Source organism: Tinamus guttatus, unplaced genomic scaffold (assembly GCF_059628265.1).
Source record: "Tinamus guttatus ecotype Peru unplaced genomic scaffold, ASM5962826v1 Tinamus_guttatus_pri_ptg000629l, whole genome shotgun sequence".
NCBI lineage: Eukaryota > Metazoa > Chordata > Aves > Tinamiformes > Tinamidae > Tinamus > Tinamus guttatus.
In genome coordinates this window covers 820145-842139 of record NW_028289163.1, presented here as the reverse complement: position 1 = coordinate 842139, position 21995 = coordinate 820145, and the positions used below count along the sequence as shown (strand labels likewise).

General features: G+C 49.9%; 6 protein-coding genes across 6 annotated transcripts; all 6 read right to left on the bottom strand.

The window, feature by feature from the left end:
- Positions 1-1859: 1859 nt before the first annotated feature.
- On the bottom strand, positions 1860-2171 carry LOC148592219 (feather keratin 1). Its single transcript, XM_088535379.1, has one exon. It carries the CDS (start codon positions 2154-2156, stop codon positions 1860-1862), a length of 297 nt encoding a protein of 98 aa, XP_088391505.1. The 5' UTR covers positions 2157-2171.
- Positions 2172-4776: 2605 nt separating this feature from the next.
- LOC148592218 (feather keratin 1) lies at positions 4777-5088 on the bottom strand. The gene has a single exon (XM_088535377.1). The coding sequence runs from the start codon at positions 5071-5073 to the stop codon at positions 4777-4779; it is 297 nt and encodes a 98-aa protein (XP_088391503.1). The 5' UTR covers positions 5074-5088.
- Positions 5089-7281: 2193 nt separating this feature from the next.
- LOC148592217 (feather keratin 1) lies at positions 7282-7593 on the bottom strand. Its single transcript, XM_088535381.1, has one exon. It carries the CDS (start codon positions 7576-7578, stop codon positions 7282-7284), a length of 297 nt encoding a protein of 98 aa, XP_088391507.1. The 5' UTR covers positions 7579-7593.
- A 2555-nt stretch (positions 7594-10148) lies between these two features.
- LOC148592216 (feather keratin 1) lies at positions 10149-10772 on the bottom strand. The gene is made up of 2 exons (XM_088535380.1): positions 10636-10772; positions 10149-10469 (listed from the first exon to the last, which is right to left on the bottom strand). Exon 2 carries the CDS (start codon positions 10443-10445, stop codon positions 10149-10151), a length of 297 nt encoding a protein of 98 aa, XP_088391506.1. The 5' UTR covers positions 10446-10469; positions 10636-10772.
- A 2134-nt stretch (positions 10773-12906) lies between these two features.
- On the bottom strand, positions 12907-13218 carry LOC148592215 (feather keratin 1). The gene has a single exon (XM_088535374.1). The coding sequence runs from the start codon at positions 13201-13203 to the stop codon at positions 12907-12909; it is 297 nt and encodes a 98-aa protein (XP_088391500.1). The 5' UTR covers positions 13204-13218.
- A 2567-nt stretch (positions 13219-15785) lies between these two features.
- On the bottom strand, positions 15786-16097 carry LOC104568527 (feather keratin 1). Its single transcript, XM_010215427.2, has one exon. The coding sequence runs from the start codon at positions 16080-16082 to the stop codon at positions 15786-15788; it is 297 nt and encodes a 98-aa protein (XP_010213729.1). The 5' UTR covers positions 16083-16097.
- Between the last annotated feature and the right edge of the window lie 5898 nt (positions 16098-21995).

Genomic DNA, 21995 nt, shown 5'->3' with positions numbered 1-21995 from the left:
GCACCTCTGCTTCTGTGTGAGCTCTTGCTTTGTTCCTGGGGTGAAGATACTCTGCTTGCTTTGCAGTTTCCCCTCTCCTCACAGTTTCTACCCTCTGTCATACCACCAACAGCCCATGTTTAAGGAAGAAGGACATTCCCCTCCCAAATGATTTTGTGAGTCAGTACTGTACATGTCCTGTGTCCCCCAACAACCACAGCACATGCTGTGGACTTCTTTTACTTCCTTCTTCCTTGCCATGCCCATGCCAAAACTCCAGCTTGGGCCATACACACTGACTGAACACCAAGCACATCCACACACCTCATCGGAGTCCCTCGCCACAAGTCCCCCCTAGAAGCAGGGGTGCTCTTGAACTCACCTCTGTGACAAGGTGGAGGGGAGAAGAAGTCCGAGTGAGCCCCAGGAAACATACCAGGAGGAGGACACAACACTTGGAAGTGCATTTCCCAGGACAGGAGGAAGGATGGCTGAGACAGATGAGAATGATAGCGCTGAGTGGAGCACTACAGACTTCCTCACACAGGTTCAGCCATGTCCTCCTTCCTAAAGGCTAGCAAAGAACATGCCCAGAGCAGGCTGGAACTCCATCAGAGGAGTAGAGATCCTCCTCCCTATCACACAGACCCAAGTCACCTTCCTAATGGAGGGAAATGAAGGCAGCTGTGAAGGAGCACAGGCCTTCCCTGAAGATGATAGGTGGAAGCAATCAAACCAAGGAAATGGACTTGCACAAGAGAGCTCCTGTGTGCCTCAGATGCCAGAGCAAGGATGCAGCAATCCATACATCGTAAAGAAAGACTTCCTCCTTCCAAAGAGGAAGCGGTCATTCATGGAAACAGAGAAATACCTCCCTTTTGTCTTGAGCACCCTTTACTTGTCCTTTTCCCCCAAACACACAAGCCCATGCATCGATTCACCTATCTCCTGCCTTCCAGAACTCCCACGGTCAAACCTACTCATAGGCGGGGCCTGCCCAAAGGGTCTAGTGCTCTGCAACACTCTGTGTGTGTGATCAAGAGCTGAGGATGCAGTTAGTATCCCTTACAAGATTTTCTCAAAGGTTCTCGGTTCAGATATGGATGCTGGAGTTAGCAAGCATAGAGATGGGTTACAGCTGGACCTGCAGAGGTAGGACACAGAGCCACCTTGGAAACATGGGAGTCTAAGGAAGGATTTCCTGGGAGAAACAGCCAACCTGGAGTTGGTGACCAAGGGAGCTGGAGAGTTTGGGAAGACTTAACCACCTATAAAGGACAGTCGCCCTTCCTCCCCCTGCTCCCAATCGTCCAGGAGTTAAGGAAGGAAGGGGGTCCACCTCATTCCCTTAGAACACCCCAGAACCCTCCCCAGCATCACTTATTGCCCAGGGTAGGTTGGGAGGACAACCCAAGAGAGGAGGAAGGAACATGAGGAGACTCATATTAGGATGCAACAACACTTTAATGAGTCAAAAGAGTGAAACAAAGTAGCACATGGTGGAAGGGAGGCTGTCTCAGGAACAGCGAGGCCGGTCCAAGACAGACACCCCTTGAGCACACATCTTCCAGCCGTGCCAGAGGGCCAGGGGCTGAGAGCAGGGCCCTGCGAGCCTTGCTTCAGGATGAGCCCATGGCACAGGGCAGCAGGAGACATCTAGGACTCATGATGAAGAGAAGAAAGTGGGAGAAGAAGAGCACATCCATTGGCCATGTTTCCAGGCATCACAGGCGGGCAGCCTTGCTTGCCTGCCTCCTTTGCAGGAGGACACAGGGATGCTCATCCCATGGGGAAACTGTGGCCAGCAGCTGCGTCCTCAGTCCAGCACCCCCTGCTTTGGGGTTCCTGCTTGAGGGGCTCACGGGCCGTCCACGCACAATTTAGTAGGGCAGGCACCTCCTTCCAAAGCTGCGGCCACCCAGGCCAGAGAGGCTAAAGCCCCCGGAGGAGATGGGGACTCCCTCCTCACTCAGGATGCTGCCAACAGCAGCGGAGGTGCTGGATCCCACGGCGGTGTTCTGCGGGAAGGAGCTGAGGATGGGGCCGGGCAGGGTGACCACCACGGGAGAGGGCTGGATGACCACGCGGGAGTCCTGGCACTGCCTCACACAGGGCTCGTTGCAGCTGTTGGCCAGGGGGGTTGGTCCGCAGGGACGGCACAGATCGAAGCAGGACATGTCTGCGGGATGGAGGTGCACCTGGAAGAGAGGGCAGGGAAAACACGGGCAGCGTGTGAGGAGCAGCCGGAGCACAGGGAGAGCCAGGGAAAAGGCATCAGCTGTGGAGCACTGAGGAGTACCCAGAGAGCAGGAGGGAGAGGAGACCAAGGAAGAAGAGGAGAGGCAGAGGGGATCTCAACTCACCTTGTTCACCAAGGAGGAGAAGGCAAGAGGAGTGGATGAGAGAGCTTGCAGTTGAGCTGCCTTTTATACTGGTGCAGATGCCCCAGGCTCAGAGACGCTGCTTCTGCATATGATGTGTTTACCAACACGCTCATCTTGCATGCAAAACGTCCCAATTAAGGAAATGGGGATGCCTTTTTTTGTTCCCTGCAACATTGCCTTTTCATTTCCGTGCTCAGGACATGCCCATTCTACCACTCAGCTCCTTTCAAGTGTCTGTATTAGAGGCCCACAAGTTTCCTAGGGATATTACACATCATGGCAGGGACACAGATCAGGCAGAGTAGTGCAACCTCCTGAGCTGATGTCAGCATCTTCCCCTCCAAGGGTAGGCTTCAAACTTTGCCCTAATGGATGCAGTTAGGTCTTCTCCAGACCTATGATAAAAGACCAGACATTCCTTTTGCCAGGAGAGGCCACATACTTAATTCTTTGTGCTTCCAAGCTCTTTCATGTTGTCTTACACGTCTTTTCACTTGGGCAGACTATTCTGACATGCTTTTAGACTCTCTTTGGCATCCATTTTTTCCTGCAGGAGACTTTGCAGGACCAGTTTTGTGTTGTCACATCTCTCAGCATTTCCTAAATGCTTGTTCCAGCTCCTGAACAAGCCCTCCCAATAGATGGATGTTTTTCTCCCATATCACAGTGTCACACAGTATTAGTTGTCCACTCCTCAACCTTGCAGACACCTCAGGGTTCTCTAATGGGTGCTTTGTGTCTTCACAGCTCTTGTTTCTCCCTACCCATATGCTGCTGGACGATTGTGCTTGGGCTGTACATACAGCTTTTACAGACAACGATTGAAATGCTTGGAGATGTTTCCCTGTGATTCCCCAGCCTCTGCTGAAGGGAATTTGGTCTTGGACTTGCACCAATGGCAGCCTGCAGGGCCTTAAGCCTCAGGGCCTCCCCTGGGAAGCATGACAAAGGCAAGATCCAACACTCTGAACATTTTTTCCTGGGACACAAGTGGAGACACCCTGTCCGTAGGGAAATCCCAGCCCCTCTGAAGGCAGCAGCTGTGCTTCCCACACACCCTGGACCATATCCTCATCCCCAAGGGCGGACAGAGTGCCTGGTCACCAGAGCTGCCCAACGCACAAATCACGCTAGTCCAAGACAGATTCTGCATTCAGGAAGGTGAGCCGACCTTAAAAATGTCTACGGCAACCAACATTTAGAAAGCAGTCATTTCTACAAGGACATGTGCAAGCAAACGAAATCCCCGGTGGTCCCAGAATAAAGGATTCCAGATGAAAAAAAAACTCCCTACTTGCTAAGGAATATTTTTTTTTAATAGAGAAAGCAGCATTCTGAATCTTCAAGATAACAGAACAAATCACTATTGTTTGAGGGCACTTTCCCTCACACCCAAGACCAGAGCAGACCAGAGCAGGTAAGGAAGCAATTTCCTACAGGTGCTCAGTAGCTTCCCAGGCAGGCACCACCTCCCCTCCAAAACAGACATTCTGCCCAAAGGCTCCAATGTCCTGCAACACTCTGCTTGGCATGAGCTTGAGATGCCAATTCCTCATCCTTGTGAGATCTTCTTAAAATGTCTTGCCTCAGGTGTGGATGCAGGGAGGTTAACGGGCATTGATGGGAGATGTTGGGGCTGGAGAAAGACCTCAAAGGGTTACATTTGCCTTGGATCTCTGCCTTGTCCCAGAACCACCTTGGAGACATGGCAGGTTAAGCAAAGATTTCCTGGGAGAAATACAGACAACCTTGGGTTGACGGCCAATAGAGCTGGAGGGTTTGGGAAGACTTCATCAACTAGAGAGGACAGACACCCCTCCTTTCCCTCCTCCCAGTCATTCAGGAAGGAAGCAAGGAAGGAAGGAGGTCCACCTAATTCCCTTAGAACATCCAAGAACCCTTCCCAGCATCACATATTGCCCACGGTATTTTGGGAGGACAACCCAAGAGAGGAGGAGGGAACACGAGGAGACTGAGATCAGGATGCAACAACACTTTAATGAGTCAAAAGAGTGAAACAAAGCAGCACATGGTGGAAGGGAGGCCGTCTCAGGAACAGCGAGGCCGGTCCAAGACAGACACCCCTTGAGCACACATCTTCCAGCCGTGCCAGAGGGCCAGGGGCTGAGAGCAGGGCCCTGCGAGCCTTGCTTCAGGATGAGCCCATGGCACAGGGCAGCAGGAGACATCTAGGACTCATGATGAAGAGAAGAAAGTGGGAGAAGAAGAGCACATCCATTGGCCATGTTTCCAGGCATCACAGGCGGGCACCCTTGCTTGCCTGCCTCCTTTGCAGGAGGACACAAGGATGCTTATCCCATGGGGAAACTGTGGCCAGCAGCTGCGTCCTCAGTCCAGCACCCCCTGCTTTGGGGTTCCTGCTTGAGGGGCTCACGGGCCGTCCACGCACAATTTAGTAGGGCAGGCACCTCCTTCCAAAGCTGCGGCCACCCAGGCCAGAGAGGCTAAAGCCCCCGGAGGAGATGGGGACTCCCTCCTCACTCAGGATGCTGCCAACAGCAGCGGAGGTGCTGGATCCCACGGCGGTGTTCTGCGGGAAGGAGCTGAGGATGGGGCCGGGCAGGGTGACCACCACGGGAGAGGGCTGGATGACCACGCGGGAGTCCTGGCACTGCCTCACACAGGGCTCGTTGCAGCTGTTGGCCAGGGGGGTTGGTCCGCAGGGACGGCACAGATCGAAGCAGGACATGTCTGCGGGATGGAGGTGCACCTGGAAGAGAGGGCAGGGAAAACACGGGCAGCGTGTGAGGAGCAGCCGGAGCACAGGGAGAGCCAGGGAAAAGACATCAGCTGTGGAGCACTGAGGAGTACCCAGAGAGCAGGAGGGAGAGGAGACCAAGGAAGAAGAGGAGAGGCAGAGGGGATCTCAGCTCACCTTGTTCACCAAGGAGGAGAAGGCAAGAGGAGTGGATGAGAGAGCTTGCAGTTGAGCTGCCTTTTATACTGGTGCAGATGCCCCAGGCTCAGAGACGCTGCTTCTGCATATGATGTGTTTACCAACACGCTCATCTTGCATGCAAAACGTCCCAATTAAGGAAATGGGGATGCCTTTTTTTGTTCCCTGCAACATTGCCTTTTCATTTCCGTGCTCAGGACATGCCCATTCTACCACTCAGCTCCTTTCAAGTGTCTGTATTAGAGGCCCACAAGTTTCCTGGGGATATTCCACGTCATGGCAGGGACACAGATCAGGCAGAGTAGTGCAACGTCTGAGCTGATGTCAGCATCTTCCCCTCCAAGGGTAGGCTTCAAACTTTGTCCTAATGGATGCAGTTTGCTCTTCTCCAGACCTATGATAAAAGACCAGACACTCCTTTTGCCAGGAGAGGCCACATCCTTAATTCTCTGTGCTTCCAAGCTCTTTCATGTTGTCTTGGACGTCTTTTCACTTGGGCAGACTATTCTGACATGCTTTTAGACTCTCTTTGGCATCTACCTCGCCTGCAGGAGACTTTGCAGGACCAGTTTTGTGTTGTCACATCTCTCAGCACTTCCCAAATGCTTGTTCCAGCTCCTGAACAAGCCCTCCCAATAGATGGATGTTGTTCTCCTATATCACAGTGTCACACAGTATTAGCTGTCCACTCCTCAACCTTGCAGACACCTCAGGGTGCTCTAAAGGGTGCTCTGTGTCTTCACAGCTCTTGCTTCTTCCTATCCATATTCTGCTGGACAATAGTGCTTGGGCTCTACATACAGCTTTTACAGACAACTCTTGAAATGCTTGGAGATGTTTCCCTGTGATTCCCCAACCTCTGCTGAAGGAAAAGTCATCCTACATACTAGGGAATATTTTCCTTCTCACAGAAAGCAGCACTCTAATTCTGCAAGATGACAGAGCAAATCAGTATTGTTTGAGGGCATTTTCCCTCACACCCAAGAGCAAAGCAGAACAGAGCCAGCAAGGAAACAATTTCCTACAGGTGCTCAGTAGATCCCCAGGCTGGCACCACCTCCCCTCCAAAACAGACATTCTGTCCAAAGACTCCACTGTCCTGCAACACTCTGCTTGGCATGCGCTTGAGATGCCAATTCCTCCCCCCTGTGAGATCTTCTTCAAGTGTCTTGCCTCAGGTGTGGATATAGGGAGGTTAAGGGGCATTGATGGGATATGGCAGGGCTGGAGAAAGATCTCAAAGGGTTGGTTACATCTGCCTTGGATGTCTGTCCTGCCCCAGAGCCCCCTTGAATACATGGCAGACTAAGCAAAGATTTCCTGGGAGAATCAAGGCCAAGCTAGGGCTGATGGCCAATAGAGCTGGAGGGTTTTGGAAGACTTCATCACCTATCAAGGACAGTCACACCTCCTTTCCCTGCTCCTAATCCTCCAGTAAGCAAGGAATGAGGTGGACCTCCTTCCTTCCCTTAGCACATCCCAGAACCCTCCCCAGCATCACATATTGCCCAGGGCATCTTGGGAGGACAACCCAAGAGAGGAGGAAGGAACACGAGAAGACTCATATTAGGATGCAACAACACTTTAATGAGTCAAAAGAGTGAAACAAAGCAGCACATGGTGGAAGGGACGTTGTCTCAGGAGCAGCAAGGCCAGTCCAAAACAGCCACCCCTTGAGCACACATCTTCCAGCCGTGCCAGAGGGCCAGGGGCTGAGAGCAGGGCCCTGCGAGCCTTGCTTCAGGATGAGCCCATGGCACAGGGCAGCAGGAGACATCTAGGACTCATGATGAAGAGAAGAAAGTGGGAGAGGAATAGCACATCCATTGGCCATGTTTCCAGGCATCACAGGCGGGCAGCCTTGCTTGCCTGCCCCCTTTGCAGGAGGACATAAGGATGCTCATCCCATGGGGAAACTGTGGCCAGCAGCTGCATCCTCAGGCCAGCACCCCCTGCTTTGGGGTTCCTGCTTGAGGGGCTCACGGGCCGTCCACGCACAATTTAGTAGGGCAGGCACCTCCTTCCAAAGCTGCGGCCACCCAGGCCAGAGAGGCTAAAGCCCCCGGAGGAGATGGGGACTCCCTCCTCACTCAGGATGCTGCCAACAGCAGCGGAGGTGCTGGATCCCACGGCGGTGTTCTGCGGGAAGGAGCTGAGGATGGGGCCGGGCAGGGTGACCACCACGGGAGAGGGCTGGATGACCACGCGGGAGTCCTGGCACTGCCTCACACAGGGCTCGTTGCAGCTGTTGGCCAGGGGGGTTGGTCCGCAGGGACGGCACAGATCGAAGCAGGACATGTCTGCGGGATGGAGGTGCACCTGGAAGAGAGGGCAGGGAAAACACGGGCAGCGTGTGAGGAGCAGCCGGAGCACAGGGAGAGCCAGGGAAAAGGCATCAGCTGTGGAGCACTGAGGAGTACCCAGAGAGCAGGAGGGAGAGGAGACCAAGGAAGGAGAGGAGAGGCAGAGGGGATCTCAGCTCACCTTGTTCACCAAGGAGGAGAAGGCAAGAGGAGTGGATGAGAGAGCTTGCAGTTGAGCTGCCTTTTATACTGGTGCAGATGCTCAGAGACGCCCTCTGTGCATGTCATCTGTTTACCAACACTCTCATCTTGCATTTAAAAAATCCCAATTAAGGAAATGGAGACGCTGGTTTTTGTTCCCTGCAACATTGCCTTTTCATTTCCATGTTCAAGACATGCCCGTTCCACCACTCAGCTCCTTTCAAGTGACTGTATTAAAGGCCTGTAGGCTTCCCTGGAGAATTGCATGGAATTATGGGCAGAAGATGAAGGGAAAGGAAAGGAGACATCCAGCTTCATCAGCCCATGTCAGCTTCTTTCCTCCTGGGGCCCTCTTCTAAGCCTGGTCTCAAACAATTGGGATGGTCTCCTTGTGATCTGGCAGCTCTAGACTGGACTTCCATTTGTGAGAGAGGCCACATCAATGTCCCTCTCAAGCACCATGTTCACGGCAACTCTTTTCAGTATCATTATTCTAGACAGGGCACCTCTGCTTCTGTGCGAGCTCTTGCTTTGTTCCTGGGGTGAAGATAGTCTGCTTGCTTTGCAGTTTCCCCTCTCCTCACAGTTTCCACCCTCTGTCATACCACCAACAGCCCATGTTTAAGGAAGAAGGACATTCCCCTCCCAAATGATTTTGTGAGTCAGGACTGTTGATGTCCTGTGTCCCCCAACAACCACAGCACATGCTGTGGACTTGCTTTACTTCCTTCTTCCTTGCCTTGCCATGCCAGAACTCCAGCTTGGGCCATACACACTGACTGAACACCAAGCACATCCACACACCTCATCGGAGTCCCTCGCCACAAGTCCCCCCTAGAAGCAGGGGTGCTCTTGAACTCACCTCTGTGACAAGGTGGAGGGGAGAAGAAGTCCGAGTGAGCCCCAGGAAACATACCAGGAGGAGGACACAACACATGGAAGTGCATTTCCCAGGACAGGAGGAAGGATGGCTGAGACAGATGAGAATGATAGCACTGAGTGGAGCACTACAGACTTCCTCACACAGGTTCAGCCATGTCCTCCTTCCTAAAGGCTAGCAAAGAACATGCCCAGAGTAGGCTGCAACTCCACCAGAGGAGTGGAGATCCTCCTCCCTATCACACAGACTCAAGTCAGCTTCCTAATGGAGGGAAATGAAGGCAGCTGTGAAGGTGCACAGGCCTTCCCTGAAGATGGCAGGTGGATGCAATCAAAGCAAGGAAATGGGCTTGCACAAGAGAGCACCTGTGTGTCTCAGATGCCAGAGCAAGGGTGCAGCAATCCATGCATCGTAAAGAAAGACTTCCTCCTTCCAAAGAGGAAGCGGTCATTTATGGAAACAGAGAAAGACCTCCCTTTTGTCTTCAGGACCCTTTACATGTCCTTTCGCCCCAAACACACAAGCCCATGCATCGATTCACCTATCTCCTGCCTTTCAGAACTCCCACGGTCAAACCTACTCATAGGCGGGGCCTGCCCAAAGGGTCTAGTGCTCTGCAACACTCTGTGTGTGTGATCAAGAGCTGAGGATGCAGTTAGTATCCCTTACAAGATTTTCTCAAAGGTTCTCGGTTCAGATATGGGTGCTGGAGTTACCAAGCATAGAGATGGGTTACAGCTGGACCTGCAGAGTTAGGACACAGAGCCACCTTGGAAACATGGGAGTCTAAGGAAGGATTTCCTGGGAGAAACAGCCAACCTGGAGTTGATGGCCAAAGGAGCTGGAGAGTTTGGGAAGTCTTCATCAACTATAGAGGACAGTCACCCTTCCTCCCCCTGCTCCCAATCGTCCAGGAGGGAGGCAAGAAAGGAAGGAGGTCCACCTCATTCCTTTAGAACATCCCAGAACCCTCCCCAGCATCACATATTGTGCAGGGCATCCTGGAAGGATAACCCAAGAGAGGAGGAGGAAACACGAGGAGACTCATATTAGGATGCAACAACACTTTAATGAGTCAAAAGAGTGAAACAAAGCAGCACATGGTGGAAGGGAGGCCGTCTCGGGAACAGCGAGGCCGGTCCAAGACAGACACCCCTTGAGCACACATCTTCCACCCGTGCCAGAGGGCCAGGGGCTGAGAGCAGGGCCCTGCGAGCCTTGCTTCAGGATGAGCCCATGGCACAGGGCAGCAGGAGACATCTAGGACTCATGGTGAAGAGAAGAAAGTGGGAGAAGAAGAGCACATCCATTGGCCATGTTTCCAGGAATCACAGGCGGGCAGCCTTGCTTGCCTGCCTCCTTTGCAGGAGGACACAAGGATGCTCATCTCATGGGGAAACTGTGGCCAGCAGCTGCGTCCTCAGTCCAGCACCCCCTGCTTTGGGGTTCCTGCTTGAGGGGCTCACGGGCCGTCCACGCACAATTTAGTAGGGCAGGCACCTCCTTCCAAAGCTGCGGCCACCCAGGCCAGAGAGGCTAAAGCCCCCGGAGGAGATGGGGACTCCCTCCTCACTCAGGATGCTGCCAACAGCAGCGGAGGTGCTGGATCCCACGGCGGTGTTCTGCGGGAAGGAGCTGAGGATGGGGCCGGGCAGGGTGACCACCACGGGAGAGGGCTGGATGACCACGCGGGAGTCCTGGCACTGCCTCACACAGGGCTCGTTGCAGCTGTTGGCCAGGGGGGTTGGTCCGCAGGGACGGCACAGATCGAAGCAGGACATGTCTGCGGGATGGAGGTGCACCTGGAAGAGAGGGCAGCGAAAACACGGGCAGCGTGTGAGGAGCAGCCGGAGCACAGGGAGAGCCAGGGAAAAGGCATCAGCTGTGGAGCACTGAGAAGTACCCAGAGAGCAGGAGGGAGAGGAGACCAAGGAAGGAGAGGAGAGGCAGAGGGGATCTCAGCTCACCTTGTTCACCAAGGAGGAGAAGGCAAGAGGAGTGGATGAGAGAGCTTGCAGTTGAGCTGCCTTTTATACTGGTGCAGATGCCCCAGGCTCAGAGACGCTGCTTCTGCATATGATGTGTTTACCAACACGCTCATCTTGCATGCAAAACGTCCCAATTAAGGAAATGGGGATGCCTTTTTTTGTTCCCTGCAACATTGCCTTTTCATTTCCGTGCTCAGGACATGCCCATTCTACCACTCAGCTCCTTTCAAGTGTCTGCATTAGAGGCCCACAAGTTTCCTAGGGATATTACACATCATGGCAGGGACACAGATCAGGCAGAGTAGTGCAACCTCCTGAGCTGATGTCAGCATCTTCCCCTCCAAGGGTAGGCTTCAAACTTTGTCCTAATGGATGCAGTTAGGTCTTCTCCAGACCTATGATAAAAGACCAGACATTCCTTTTGCCAGGAGAGGCCACATCCTTAATTCTCTGTGCTTCCAAGTTCTTTCATGTTGTCTTGGACGTCTTTTCACTTGGGCAGACTATTCTGACGTGCTTTTAGACTCTCTTTGGCATCTGCCTCTCCTTCAGGAGACATTGCAGGACCAGTTCTGCGTTGTCACATCTCTCAGCATTTCCTAAATGCTTGTTCTGTCTCCTGAACAAGCTCTCCCAATAGATGGATGTTGTTCTCCCATATCACAGTGTCACACAGTATTATTTGTCCACTCCTCAACCTTGCAGACACCTCAGGGTTCTCTAATGGGTGCTTTGTGTCTTCACAGCTCTTCCTTCTCCCTACCCATATGCTGCTGGACAATTGTGCTTGGGCTCTACATACAGCTTTTACAGACAACTCTTGAAATGCTTGGAGATGTTTCCCTGTGATTCCCCAACCTCTGCTGAAGGAAAAGTCATCCTACATACTAGGGAATATTTTCTTTCTCAGATAAAGCAGCATTCTAAGTCTTCAAGACAACAGAATAAATCACTATTGTTTGAGGGCTTTTTCCCTCACAGCCAAGAGCAAAGCAGACCAGAGCAGGCAAGGAAGCAATTTCCTACAGGTGCTCAGTAGAGCCCCGGGCAGGCACCACCTCCCCTCCAAAACAGACATTCTGCCCAAAGGCTCTAGTGTCCTGCAACACTCTGCTTAGCATGAGCTGGAGATCATAGAATCATAGAATGCTGAAGGTTGGAAGGGACCTCTGGAGATCATCTAGTCCAACCCCCTGCACACACAGGGTCACCTAGAACACGTGGCACAGGACTGCGTCCAAGCAGGTTTGAAGATGTCCAGAGAAGGAGACTCCACAACCTCTCTGGGCAGCCTGTTCCAGTGCTCTGGGACCCTCACTGTTAAAAATTTTTTCCTTAAGTTCCTCTGGGACTTTTTGTGCTTCAGTTTGTGGCCAAACTGAATGCCAATTCCTCACCCTTGGGGGATCTTCTTGAAGTGTCTTGCCTCAGGTGTGGATGCAGGGAGGTTAACGGGCATTGATGGGAGATGGTGGGGCTGGAGTAAGACCTCAAAGGGTTACATCTGCCTTGGATCTCTGCCTTGTCCCAGAACCACCTTAGAGACATGGCAGGTTAAGCAAAGATTTCCTGGGAGAAATACAGACAACCTTGGGTTGACGGCCAAGAGAGCTGGAGGGTTTGGGAAGACTTTGTGACATATAGAGGACAACCACCCCTCCTTTCACTCCTCCCTATCATCCAGGAGGGAAGCAAGAAAGGAAGGGGGTCCACCTCATTCCCTTAGAACATCCAAGAACCCTTCCCAGCATCACTTATTGCCCAGGGGAGTTTGGGAGGACAACCCAAGAGAGGAGGAAGGAACATGAGGAGACTCATATTAGGATGCAACAACACTTTAATGAGTCAAAAGAGTGAAACAAAGCAGCACATGGTGGAAGGGAGGCCGTCTCGGGAGCAGCGAGGCCGGTCCAAGACAGCCACCCCTTGAGCACACATCTTCCAGCCGTGCCAGAGGGCCAGGGGCTGAGAGCAGGGCCCTGCGAGCCTTGCTTCAGGATGAGCCCATGGCACAGGGCAGCAGGAGACATCTAGGACTCATGATGAAGAGAAGAAAGTGGGAGAAGAAGAGCACATCCATTGGCCATGTTTCCAGGCATCACAGGCGGGCAGCCTTGCTTGCCTGCCTCCTTTGCAGGAGGACACAAGGATGCTCATCCCATGGGGAAACTGTGGCCAGCAGCTGCGTCCTCAGGCCAGCACCCCCTGCTTTGGGGTTCCTGCTTGAGGGGCTCACGGGCCGTCCACGCACAATTTAGTAGGGCAGGCACCTCCTTCCAAAGCTGCGGCCACCCAGGCCAGAGAGGCTAAAGCCCCCGGAGGAGATGGGGACTCCCTCCTCACTCAGGATGCTGCCAACAGCAGCGGAGGTGCTGGATCCCACGGCGGTGTTCTGCGGGAAGGAGCTGAGGATGGGGCCGGGCAGGGTGACCACCACGGGAGAGGGCTGGATGACCACGCGGGAGTCCTGGCACTGCCTCACACAGGGCTCGTTGCAGCTGTTGGCCAGGGGGGTTGGTCCGCAGGGACGGCACAGATCGAAGCAGGACATGTCTGCGGGATGGAGGTGCACCTGGAAGAGAGGGCAGGGAAAACACGGGCAGCGTGTGAGGAGCAGCCGGAGCACAGGGAGAGCCAGGGAAAAGACATCAGCTGTGGAGCACTGAGGAGTACCCAGAGAGCAGGAGGGAGAGGAGACCAAGGAAGAAGAGGAGAGGCAGAGGGGATCTCAGCTCACCTTGTTCACCAAGGAGGAGAAGGCAAGAGGAGTGGATGATTGAGCTTGCAGTTGAGCTGCCTTTTATACTGGTGCAGATGCCCCAGGCTCAGAGACGCCCTCTGTGCATGTCATCTGTTTACCAACACTCTCATCTTGCATTTAAAAAATCCCAATTAAGGAAATGGAGACGCTGGTTTTTGTTCCCTGCAACATTGCCTTTTCATTTCCATGCTCAAGACATGCCTGTTCCACCACCCAGCTCCTTTCAAATGACTGTATTAAAGACGTGTAGGTTTCCCTGGAGAATTGCATGGAATTATGGGCAGAAGATGAAGGGAAAGGAAAGGAGACATCCAGCCTCACCAGCCCATGTCAGCTTCTTTCCTCCTGGGGCCCTCTTCTAAGCCTGGTCTCAAACAATTGGGATGGTCTCCTTGTGATCTGGCAGCTCTAGACTGGACTTCCATTTGTGAGAGAGGCCACATCACTGTCTCTCTCAAGCGCCGTGGTCACAGCAACTCTTTTTGGCTTCATCATTCTAGACAGGGCACCTCTGCTTCTGTGCGAGCTCTTGCTTTGTTCCTGGGGTGAAGATAGCCTGCTTGTTTTGCAGTTTCCCTTCTCCTCACAGTTTCTATCCTCTCTCATACAACCAACATCCCATGTTTAAGGAAAAAGGACATTCCCCTCCCAAATGATTTTGTGAGTCAGTACTGTACATGTCCTGTGTCCCCCAGCAACCGTAGCACACGCTGTGGACTTGCTTTACTTCCTTCTTCCTTGCCATGCCCATGCCAAAACTCCAGCTTGGGCCATACACACTGACTGAACACCAAGCACATCCACACACCTCATGGGAGTCCCTCGCCACAACAAGTCACCCCCAAAACCAAGAGTGCTCTTGAACTCACTGCTGTGACAAGCTGGAAGGGAGTGGAAGTCCAGGTGAGCCCCAGGACACATACCAGGAGGAGGACACAACACATGGAAGTGCATTTCCCAGGACAGGAGGAAGGATGGCTGAGACAGATGAGAATGATAGCGCTGAGTGGAGCACTACAGACTTCCTCACACAGGTTCAGCCATGTCCTCCTTCCTAAAGGCTAGCAAAGAACATGCCCAGAGTAGGCTGCAACTCCACCAGAGGAGTGGAGATCCTCCTCCCTATCACACAGACTCAAGTCAGCTTCCTAATGGAGGGAAATGAAGGCAGCTGTGAAGGTGCACAGGCATTCCCTGAAGATGATAGGTGGAATCAATCAAAGCAAGGAAATGGGCTTGCACAAGAGAGCACCTGTGTGCCTCAGATACCATGCCAAGGGTGCAGCAATCCATGCAACGTAAAGAAAGACTTCCTCCTTCCAAAGAGGAAGCGGTCATTTATGGAAACAGAGAAAGACCTCCCTTTTGTCTTCAGGACCCTTTACATGTCCTTTTGCCCCAAACACACAAGCCCATGCATCGATTCACCTATCTCCTGCCTTTCAGAACTCCCACGGTCAAACCTACTCATAGGCAGGCCCTGCCCAAAGGGTCTAGTGCTCTGCAACACCCCATGTGTGTGATCAAGAGCTGAGGATGCAGTTAGTATCCCTTACAAGATTTTCCTCAAATGTTCATGGTTCACATATGGGTGCTGGAGTTAGCAAGCATAGAGATGGGTTACAGCTGGACCTGCAGAGTTAGGACACAGAGCCACCTTGGAAAGATGGGAGTACAAGAAAGGATTTCCTGGGAGAAAGAGCCAACCCGGGGTTGATGGCCAAGGGAGCTGGAGAGTTTGGGAAGTCTTCATCAACTATAGAGGACAGTCACCCTTCCTCCCCCTGCTCCCAATTGTCCAGGAGGGAAGCAAGAAAGGAAGGAGGTCCACCTCATTCCTTTAGCACATCCCAGAACCCTCCCCAGCATCACATATTGTGCAGGGCATCCTGGAAGGATAACCCAAGAGAGGAGGAGGAAACACGAGGAGACTCATATTAGGATGCAACAACACTTTAATGAGTCAAAAGAGTGAAACAAAGCAGCACATGGTGGAAGGGAGGCCGTCTCGGGAACAGCGAGGCCGGTCCAAGACAGCCACCCCTTGAGCACACATCTTCCAGCCGTGCCAGAGGGCCAGGGGCTGAGAGCAGGGCCCTGCGAGCCTTGCTTCAGGATGAGCCCATGGCACAGGGCAGCAGGAGACATCTAGGACTCATGATGAAGAGAAGAAAGTGGGAGAAGAAGAGCACATCCATTGGCCATGTTTCCAGGCATCACAGGCGGGCAGCCTTGCTTGCCTGCCTCCTTTGCAGGAGGACACAAGGATGCTCATCCCATGGGGAAACTGTGGCCAGCAGCTGCGTCCTCAGTCCAGCACCCCCTGCTTTGGGGTTCCTGCTTGAGGGGCTCACGGGCCGTCCACGCACAATTTAGTAGGGCAGGCACCTCCTTCCAAAGCTGCGGCCACCCAGGCCAGAGAGGCTAAAGCCCCCGGAGGAGATGGGGACTCCCTCCTCACTCAGGATGCTGCCAACAGCAGCGGAGGTGCTGGATCCCACGGCGGTGTTCTGCGGGAAGGAGCTGAGGATGGGGCCGGGCAGGGTGACCACCACGGGAGAGGGCTGGATGACCACGCGGGAGTCCTGGCACTGCCTCACACAGGGCTCGTTGCAGCTGTTGGCCAGGGGGGTTGGTCCGCAGGGACGGCACAGATCGAAGCAGGACATGTCTGCGGGATGGAGGTGCACCTGGAAGAGAGGGCAGGGAAAACACGGGCAGCGTGTGAGGAGCAGCCGGAGCACAGGGAGAGCCAGGGAAAAGGCATCAGCTGTGGAGCACTGAGGAGTACCCAGAGAGCAGGAGGGAGAGGAGACCAAGGAAGGAGAGGAGAGGCAGAGGGGATCTCAGCTCACCTTGTTCACCAAGGAGGAGAAGGCAAGAGGAGTGGATGAGAGAGCTTGCAGTTGAGCTGCCTTTTATATTGGTGCAGATGCCCCAGGCTCAGAGACGCCGCTTCTGCATATGATGTGTTTACCAACACGCTCATCTTGCATGCAAATCCCACTGATCTCCCCAAATGGTGTCTTGTCTTCTTTCCTGCATTGCTCCCTGTGCCTTCCATTGCTCATGGCATGCCCATTGCTCCACAGCGCTGTCTGTCCTCTTGCAGAAGGATGAAAAGATTTTGAGATAGAATAGCATCAATTCACATCATTCAGACATTTATGTTTCTCTGTTCAGGAAGAATTTTTTTTCTTCTCTGCTAGTTCAAGGTCCTTCTTTAATGAATGTCCATTTGGAGAAGGGAATTGTGCCATACTTGCACTAGATCTGTGGAACTTTTGTGGGTTTTACGCAAGCAGATTTCCAAATATTTTTCACTGTTTCTTAGGACGGGACCATGTAATAATTCATATCTATTTTGGGGAAGTATTTTTGCACAACAATATTAGTTATATAAAAGCCATAAGGTGATCGATCTGAGTATCACCACCCAATCTCTCCCCTGTTTCCTAGCTGTTTATTGCCATGAAACCTCATAGTCCTGTATCCTGAGATCTTGTGCAGAATTCTTGAGAAATAAAAGCTAATAATTTGGATTTTTATTCATTCTAATTTTTTTTTGGGGGGGGAAGTATTCTTTTTTCCCCTCTCATAGTCTTAATTTAAGACTATGGCTTTGGCTAGACACAGTAAATACAAGGGAAGCTCTTTTCACACTGTGCAAGGACGGTGAACTATACAGATCAGCTGTTTCTACTCAGCCAGGCATTGAGTTGAACGTTGCAGATATCAATTAAACACCATGGTACAACATCTGACACTCCAGACTGCCGTGAAGTCCTGACAAAACAGCAAGTCTTTGAATCATCCATGTGCTAACAGCAACAGAGACTGCACAAGACATAAAAATTTCATACTAAATCTTTGATGTGAAACTGGATGGATGAAATGTTGCAGGGGTTGAGAGTCTGTGGCTTTGGGATTTAACACTATAAAATAGCTGCTTTTCAGAGCAATCCAGAATTGTCTTGCAGATTTTTTCCTCAGTGGAAATGTCCTGCTCAGCATTCATAGGGAATATATCCTGTAGTGATCATCAGACTGGGGTAAGTGATGACTTCCAAGAGTAATGGAAATATTTTTATAAAACCATTATTTTTTTCTACAAAAGTACATTTCATTTTCAGTATTTTTTCCCTAATTGCTAATATCAGAATCTGGATTTTCTATTTTCTTCCATTATATATTTAGAAACCACTGAGGTGTGTCTGCGTGCAGATCCCTTGGGCTGTAGAGCAATATTGAAGCTTCTGCTTTGGCTTCTTTAAAGGAAAGAACTTCAAAGTCAGTCCCAAATATTCATTAATGGTTGAGACATACAAAGTGCATATCCTCTGCAAATATTCTAAGTATATGACTAAAAGTAAATAGTTATGTCACTTGGATAATAACATCACTTTAAGTTGGAGAGTCACATTTACTCCCTAAAAAGGCAATATTTAACAGCTTCAGAAACCAGAGTGATTAACTTTTTCATTAAAAGTGGTTTTGCATTTGTCATAAGAACCCTCTATAAAACCTGTGGAGCTGATCCTCACCTGCTCTAAGTTTTTACAGCTGTATGAAACAGTAGCACTTGTCAACAAAATAAGATTTGGGGGGACTCAATAACAATATTAACCTCCCATTTTCCCAAGAACTAGTCTGATGCCAGGAGCTCCATGACCATCTCTGTTGTTACTTTCAAAATTTGATTCATTCATTTCCTGTAAATTGTGTCTTCTCTCTCTTTGTCTTTCACCAACATAAATTAGGATTTTGTCTTTTGATAATTTATATTTTAAGAAAAGAACGGTTCTGGCTATCCTAGCCCTTTCTGAAGGGCAATGTGTCCTTCTGTGCTGAACCTTTGGTTGGCCTCCATGATGCTTCTCCGTGCAGTGACCCTGGCCAAGGGGTCTGGATGGGTACTGAGAGCCACAAAGGATGATGAAGATTTTTTTATCTCTGCATAATTCATCTCTGTGTTCCCATATAAGAAGCCCTCTCTGTCAGCCCACGGGACAAGCTAATCAGGTAGAACTCCACATTCTCTGGGAGCCTGGCCCTGCCCTTCCTTAGGGACAGCTTTCCCATCGGGAGTTGTTTACCTTCTACCTGGTGGCTTCTCTAATAGAGTGGCATTTTTTTCTGTCTGTAAATCCCTTCTAAATTATGAGGTGTGTTGGAGGAATCCTTCAGGCAACAACTCCTATCAGAAAGTCTTGCGGCCTCCCTACACATCACAAGCCCTTATTATGGATTTGCAAATGCAAAGTGCTGTGTTAATATATTTAAAGTGTAGCAGTGATTTTAGACACCCATGAATTGAGTAATATTATCCCTTTAAAATAAAGGGATCAAAGTCACATTCCACTAATCAGGTTCTAATCAAGTCATGATTTCTTGCCTCATAACACAGGATTTTTTTTTTCCCCCTACACTGCACTTGTATCAGATTGTGTTCACCCCTAGAGCATCTCTGCTGGCCCTTGACCCCAGTAGATGCAAATAAACACCACTTTGGCTGTTAAGCAGGACTGATTTGGACCCCTTCTTGCAAACCCCATCTCCCTGGAGGTCTCTTGCTGCTCCGAGTCAGTGCATGGAAGTCTCGGAGGGGATGTTATGGGGAATCACTACACTGGGCATGAAGCGACGCCAGAGATCATAACTATTACTTTTGTGACCCCGAAGAAAGATTTATCCTTCCGTACCTATTACTTCAGCCATTGGTTGTACCTAGGGAACCTGCAGGCTTAGGGGAGTGAGTTCACATTACATGATATATAGGGAGAAGGACTGTATTTCCCGCCTTGGTCCTGAATTTTCTTCCCCTGCAAGAAGTTGGATCCCAGCCTCAGAAAACGTTGCTCCTTCATGGACCAGTGATCCATGATTGTGCAACAGAGTCTCCTCAGCTGCTTGGACCAGACTGATGAGCAGCAGAGGATTCCAGTTCCCCTAATGCTGCGGCCACATCTGCAGCTGGGACTGAAAAATTCCCTTTGCAGGTTTTATGTACGAGCTCCTGCAACTATGCAAGTAAGTAAGATGCCATCATGGCTGGGGCACCGTCTTACCTGGTGGGATACTGGGAGACTTCAAAATAAAAAAAGTGCTCATGCTGCCTCTTTCATGCTCTCCCAACTTTATCTGAACATCTTTTAAGCCTCTCATTTGCCAGTATTTCTTTATTTTCTTCTTCTTCTTCTTTTTTCCTCCATAATTCTGCAGTCTTCATCTTTTAAATGATTCCTGCAAGAGAGCTGTAAAGCAATGACAGTCATTGGGAACAGCCTGCGGAAGTTTCAGATTAAAGGATTTAAAAGCACTTTACAAAGCCTCATTAATGATTTATAAATGCAAAACACTTATTATCATATTTTAAGTATCCGGCATGATTGCAGCGCTTTAGAACAGAGTTATAAAGTCACCCTGAAATACGTGTCAAGGTTGTTAATGCACATTCTCTAGGTGTTTGCATCATACTTCATTTCTGCTTCATTTGCATTTGAAAAGCAGCTCTGTACTGTTTTAAGAGCACTTTTAGAAATATGAAGCCAACATATCAGTAGGTTTAAACCAGAACATTTTCCTTGGTCTCAGCACTATTCACACGGCTGTAGATGGAAACCTGCACTAAAAGCACATCCTTAGAAACCACAGTTTTCTTGTAACGTTTTTCTACTTCCCATCTGAATCCATTTGACACCTCTCAGAAACAAAAAACCAAACAAACAAACAACAAAAAAGCCAAAGCCAGATCAGACTAGTCTGATAAATGCAGAGAATATGCAAATCTTGCTCCAGTAAAAGAAAAATAATAGAAAGTTAGATAACTAATTAGGACCTCATATACAAAAGATTCTTTAATATTTCGGTCAATTTAAGAAAATTTCCACCACCCAGGCCTCCCATTTCTCTCCTTACTCTTTCCTTTATTTGCTTGCTTTATTGGTTTCTCTTTAACTATTCTTTTCAGGAAAGTAGGCAAAACCTACAGGTTGGGTAGGTTAAGACAATTATTCCGTGGTAGCCAGCAATTACCTTAGGGATGATTTTTAATGTAGGTTTTCATTAAAAGAATTTCTTTTAATAAAGATCATTATTCCTTAGGTATTAATTTGCAGGCATCGTAATTGCAGATTTCTTAAAAGACAGTTCAGGTTTCAAAATACATAAATGAAGGCACCGATTTTACCTGGAGAGGTCATCTTAAGTACTTGAAGCATCTTTGAAAACCTTGATTTCCTACCCTGTGAAAAAGCTAAATTATTCTTAGATCAAGCAGATCTCTGCAATGGAAGGATTTCAGCTTTAAAGCACTCATCTTTGGTATAAAGAGATCAGTCCTAGAGAGAAGGTCCCAGATGTCCAGGCCACAGGTCTAATCTTGGCTATATACATTTTATTCATCCTATAAGGCTGAGCTTTTGCATCAAATCCTCACTGTAGTTTGGAAACAGCATTGGGAGAATGTGATTACTAATATTGGGAGAATAATGGATACCGCTGGAGTTAAATCAGGTATTAAAACTCAGGAAATCTGTGTTTACTCCTTCTCTGCCACAGATTTCTTATGTAAAATTGGAAAAGTCACTCCAGGCCACACCAAAAAGTGCTCACTGTGCTTTTCTGCACCAAAAGCCCCTCCCTTAATCCCTGTGCATTAATTTTGCATTTGTAAAAGAGATGATAATCCTCTCTCTTTTGTTTGACATATCTAATCAGTTGGAACGCTTGTTGCTCGGTGTAGAGACCTGCCCTTTGTTTGCCCGATGCAACGCGATCCTCATCGGGACTTCAAAGAGTTATTGCAGTTCAAATAACAAATAATACGATAAATGGCAGTGAGGAAAGCCCATTTCACTCCAGGCTGTCCCATTTGCTCACCAAGTGACCTCTGACAATTCATTTAGCCTCTGTGCTTCATTTTATTAAACCTGCATAATAACTAGAATTAAAATTTGCCCAAGGCAATTAAAAAAAAAAAAAAAAGGCTGTAAGGGAAGTGCTGGGTGATGTTTTGAATAGGGCCAGAAACTGTAAAAATAGCAAGTTTCAAGGAGTCCCACGATGTAAAAGGTGATATAAGGGGCCGGAGGAAGAGGATGCAAAGAGCACAAAGCACTGAGGAGTTTTGGGAACAGTTTTTAGAAAGGATTGAGAAGCCCTGGATAATGATGTTAGACTAAGCTCAGATTAATGGCTCAAGATGATTAAGTGGCAGAAGATGAGTGTGGTTGGCAGCTAAGATTTCTTACTGCCCATTTCCAGCTATCTTCCTGCAGTGTTTATTAAGAACTATATTGGGTTTCCACCAAGCACCTGCAGCAAAACCTGCATTATGCAGCACCCTGTTTTGAGGGAGTTTTCAACATTTCAGGAATCTCTTGCAAGCCTGGTGGCCCACAAAATTCCCTTTCTAATGGAAAAACTGTACTCATTTTCCCTCTTTCTTATTATGGCGGTAGGAAACAACCTAGCTAAAATGCAATAACGTTTTATCTCTTAGTAGGGCAGTAGGAAACAACCTAGCTAAAACATAACAAGGTGGTACTGAAAAAAGAAACAGTCAGCTCTGTCAGCTCTAA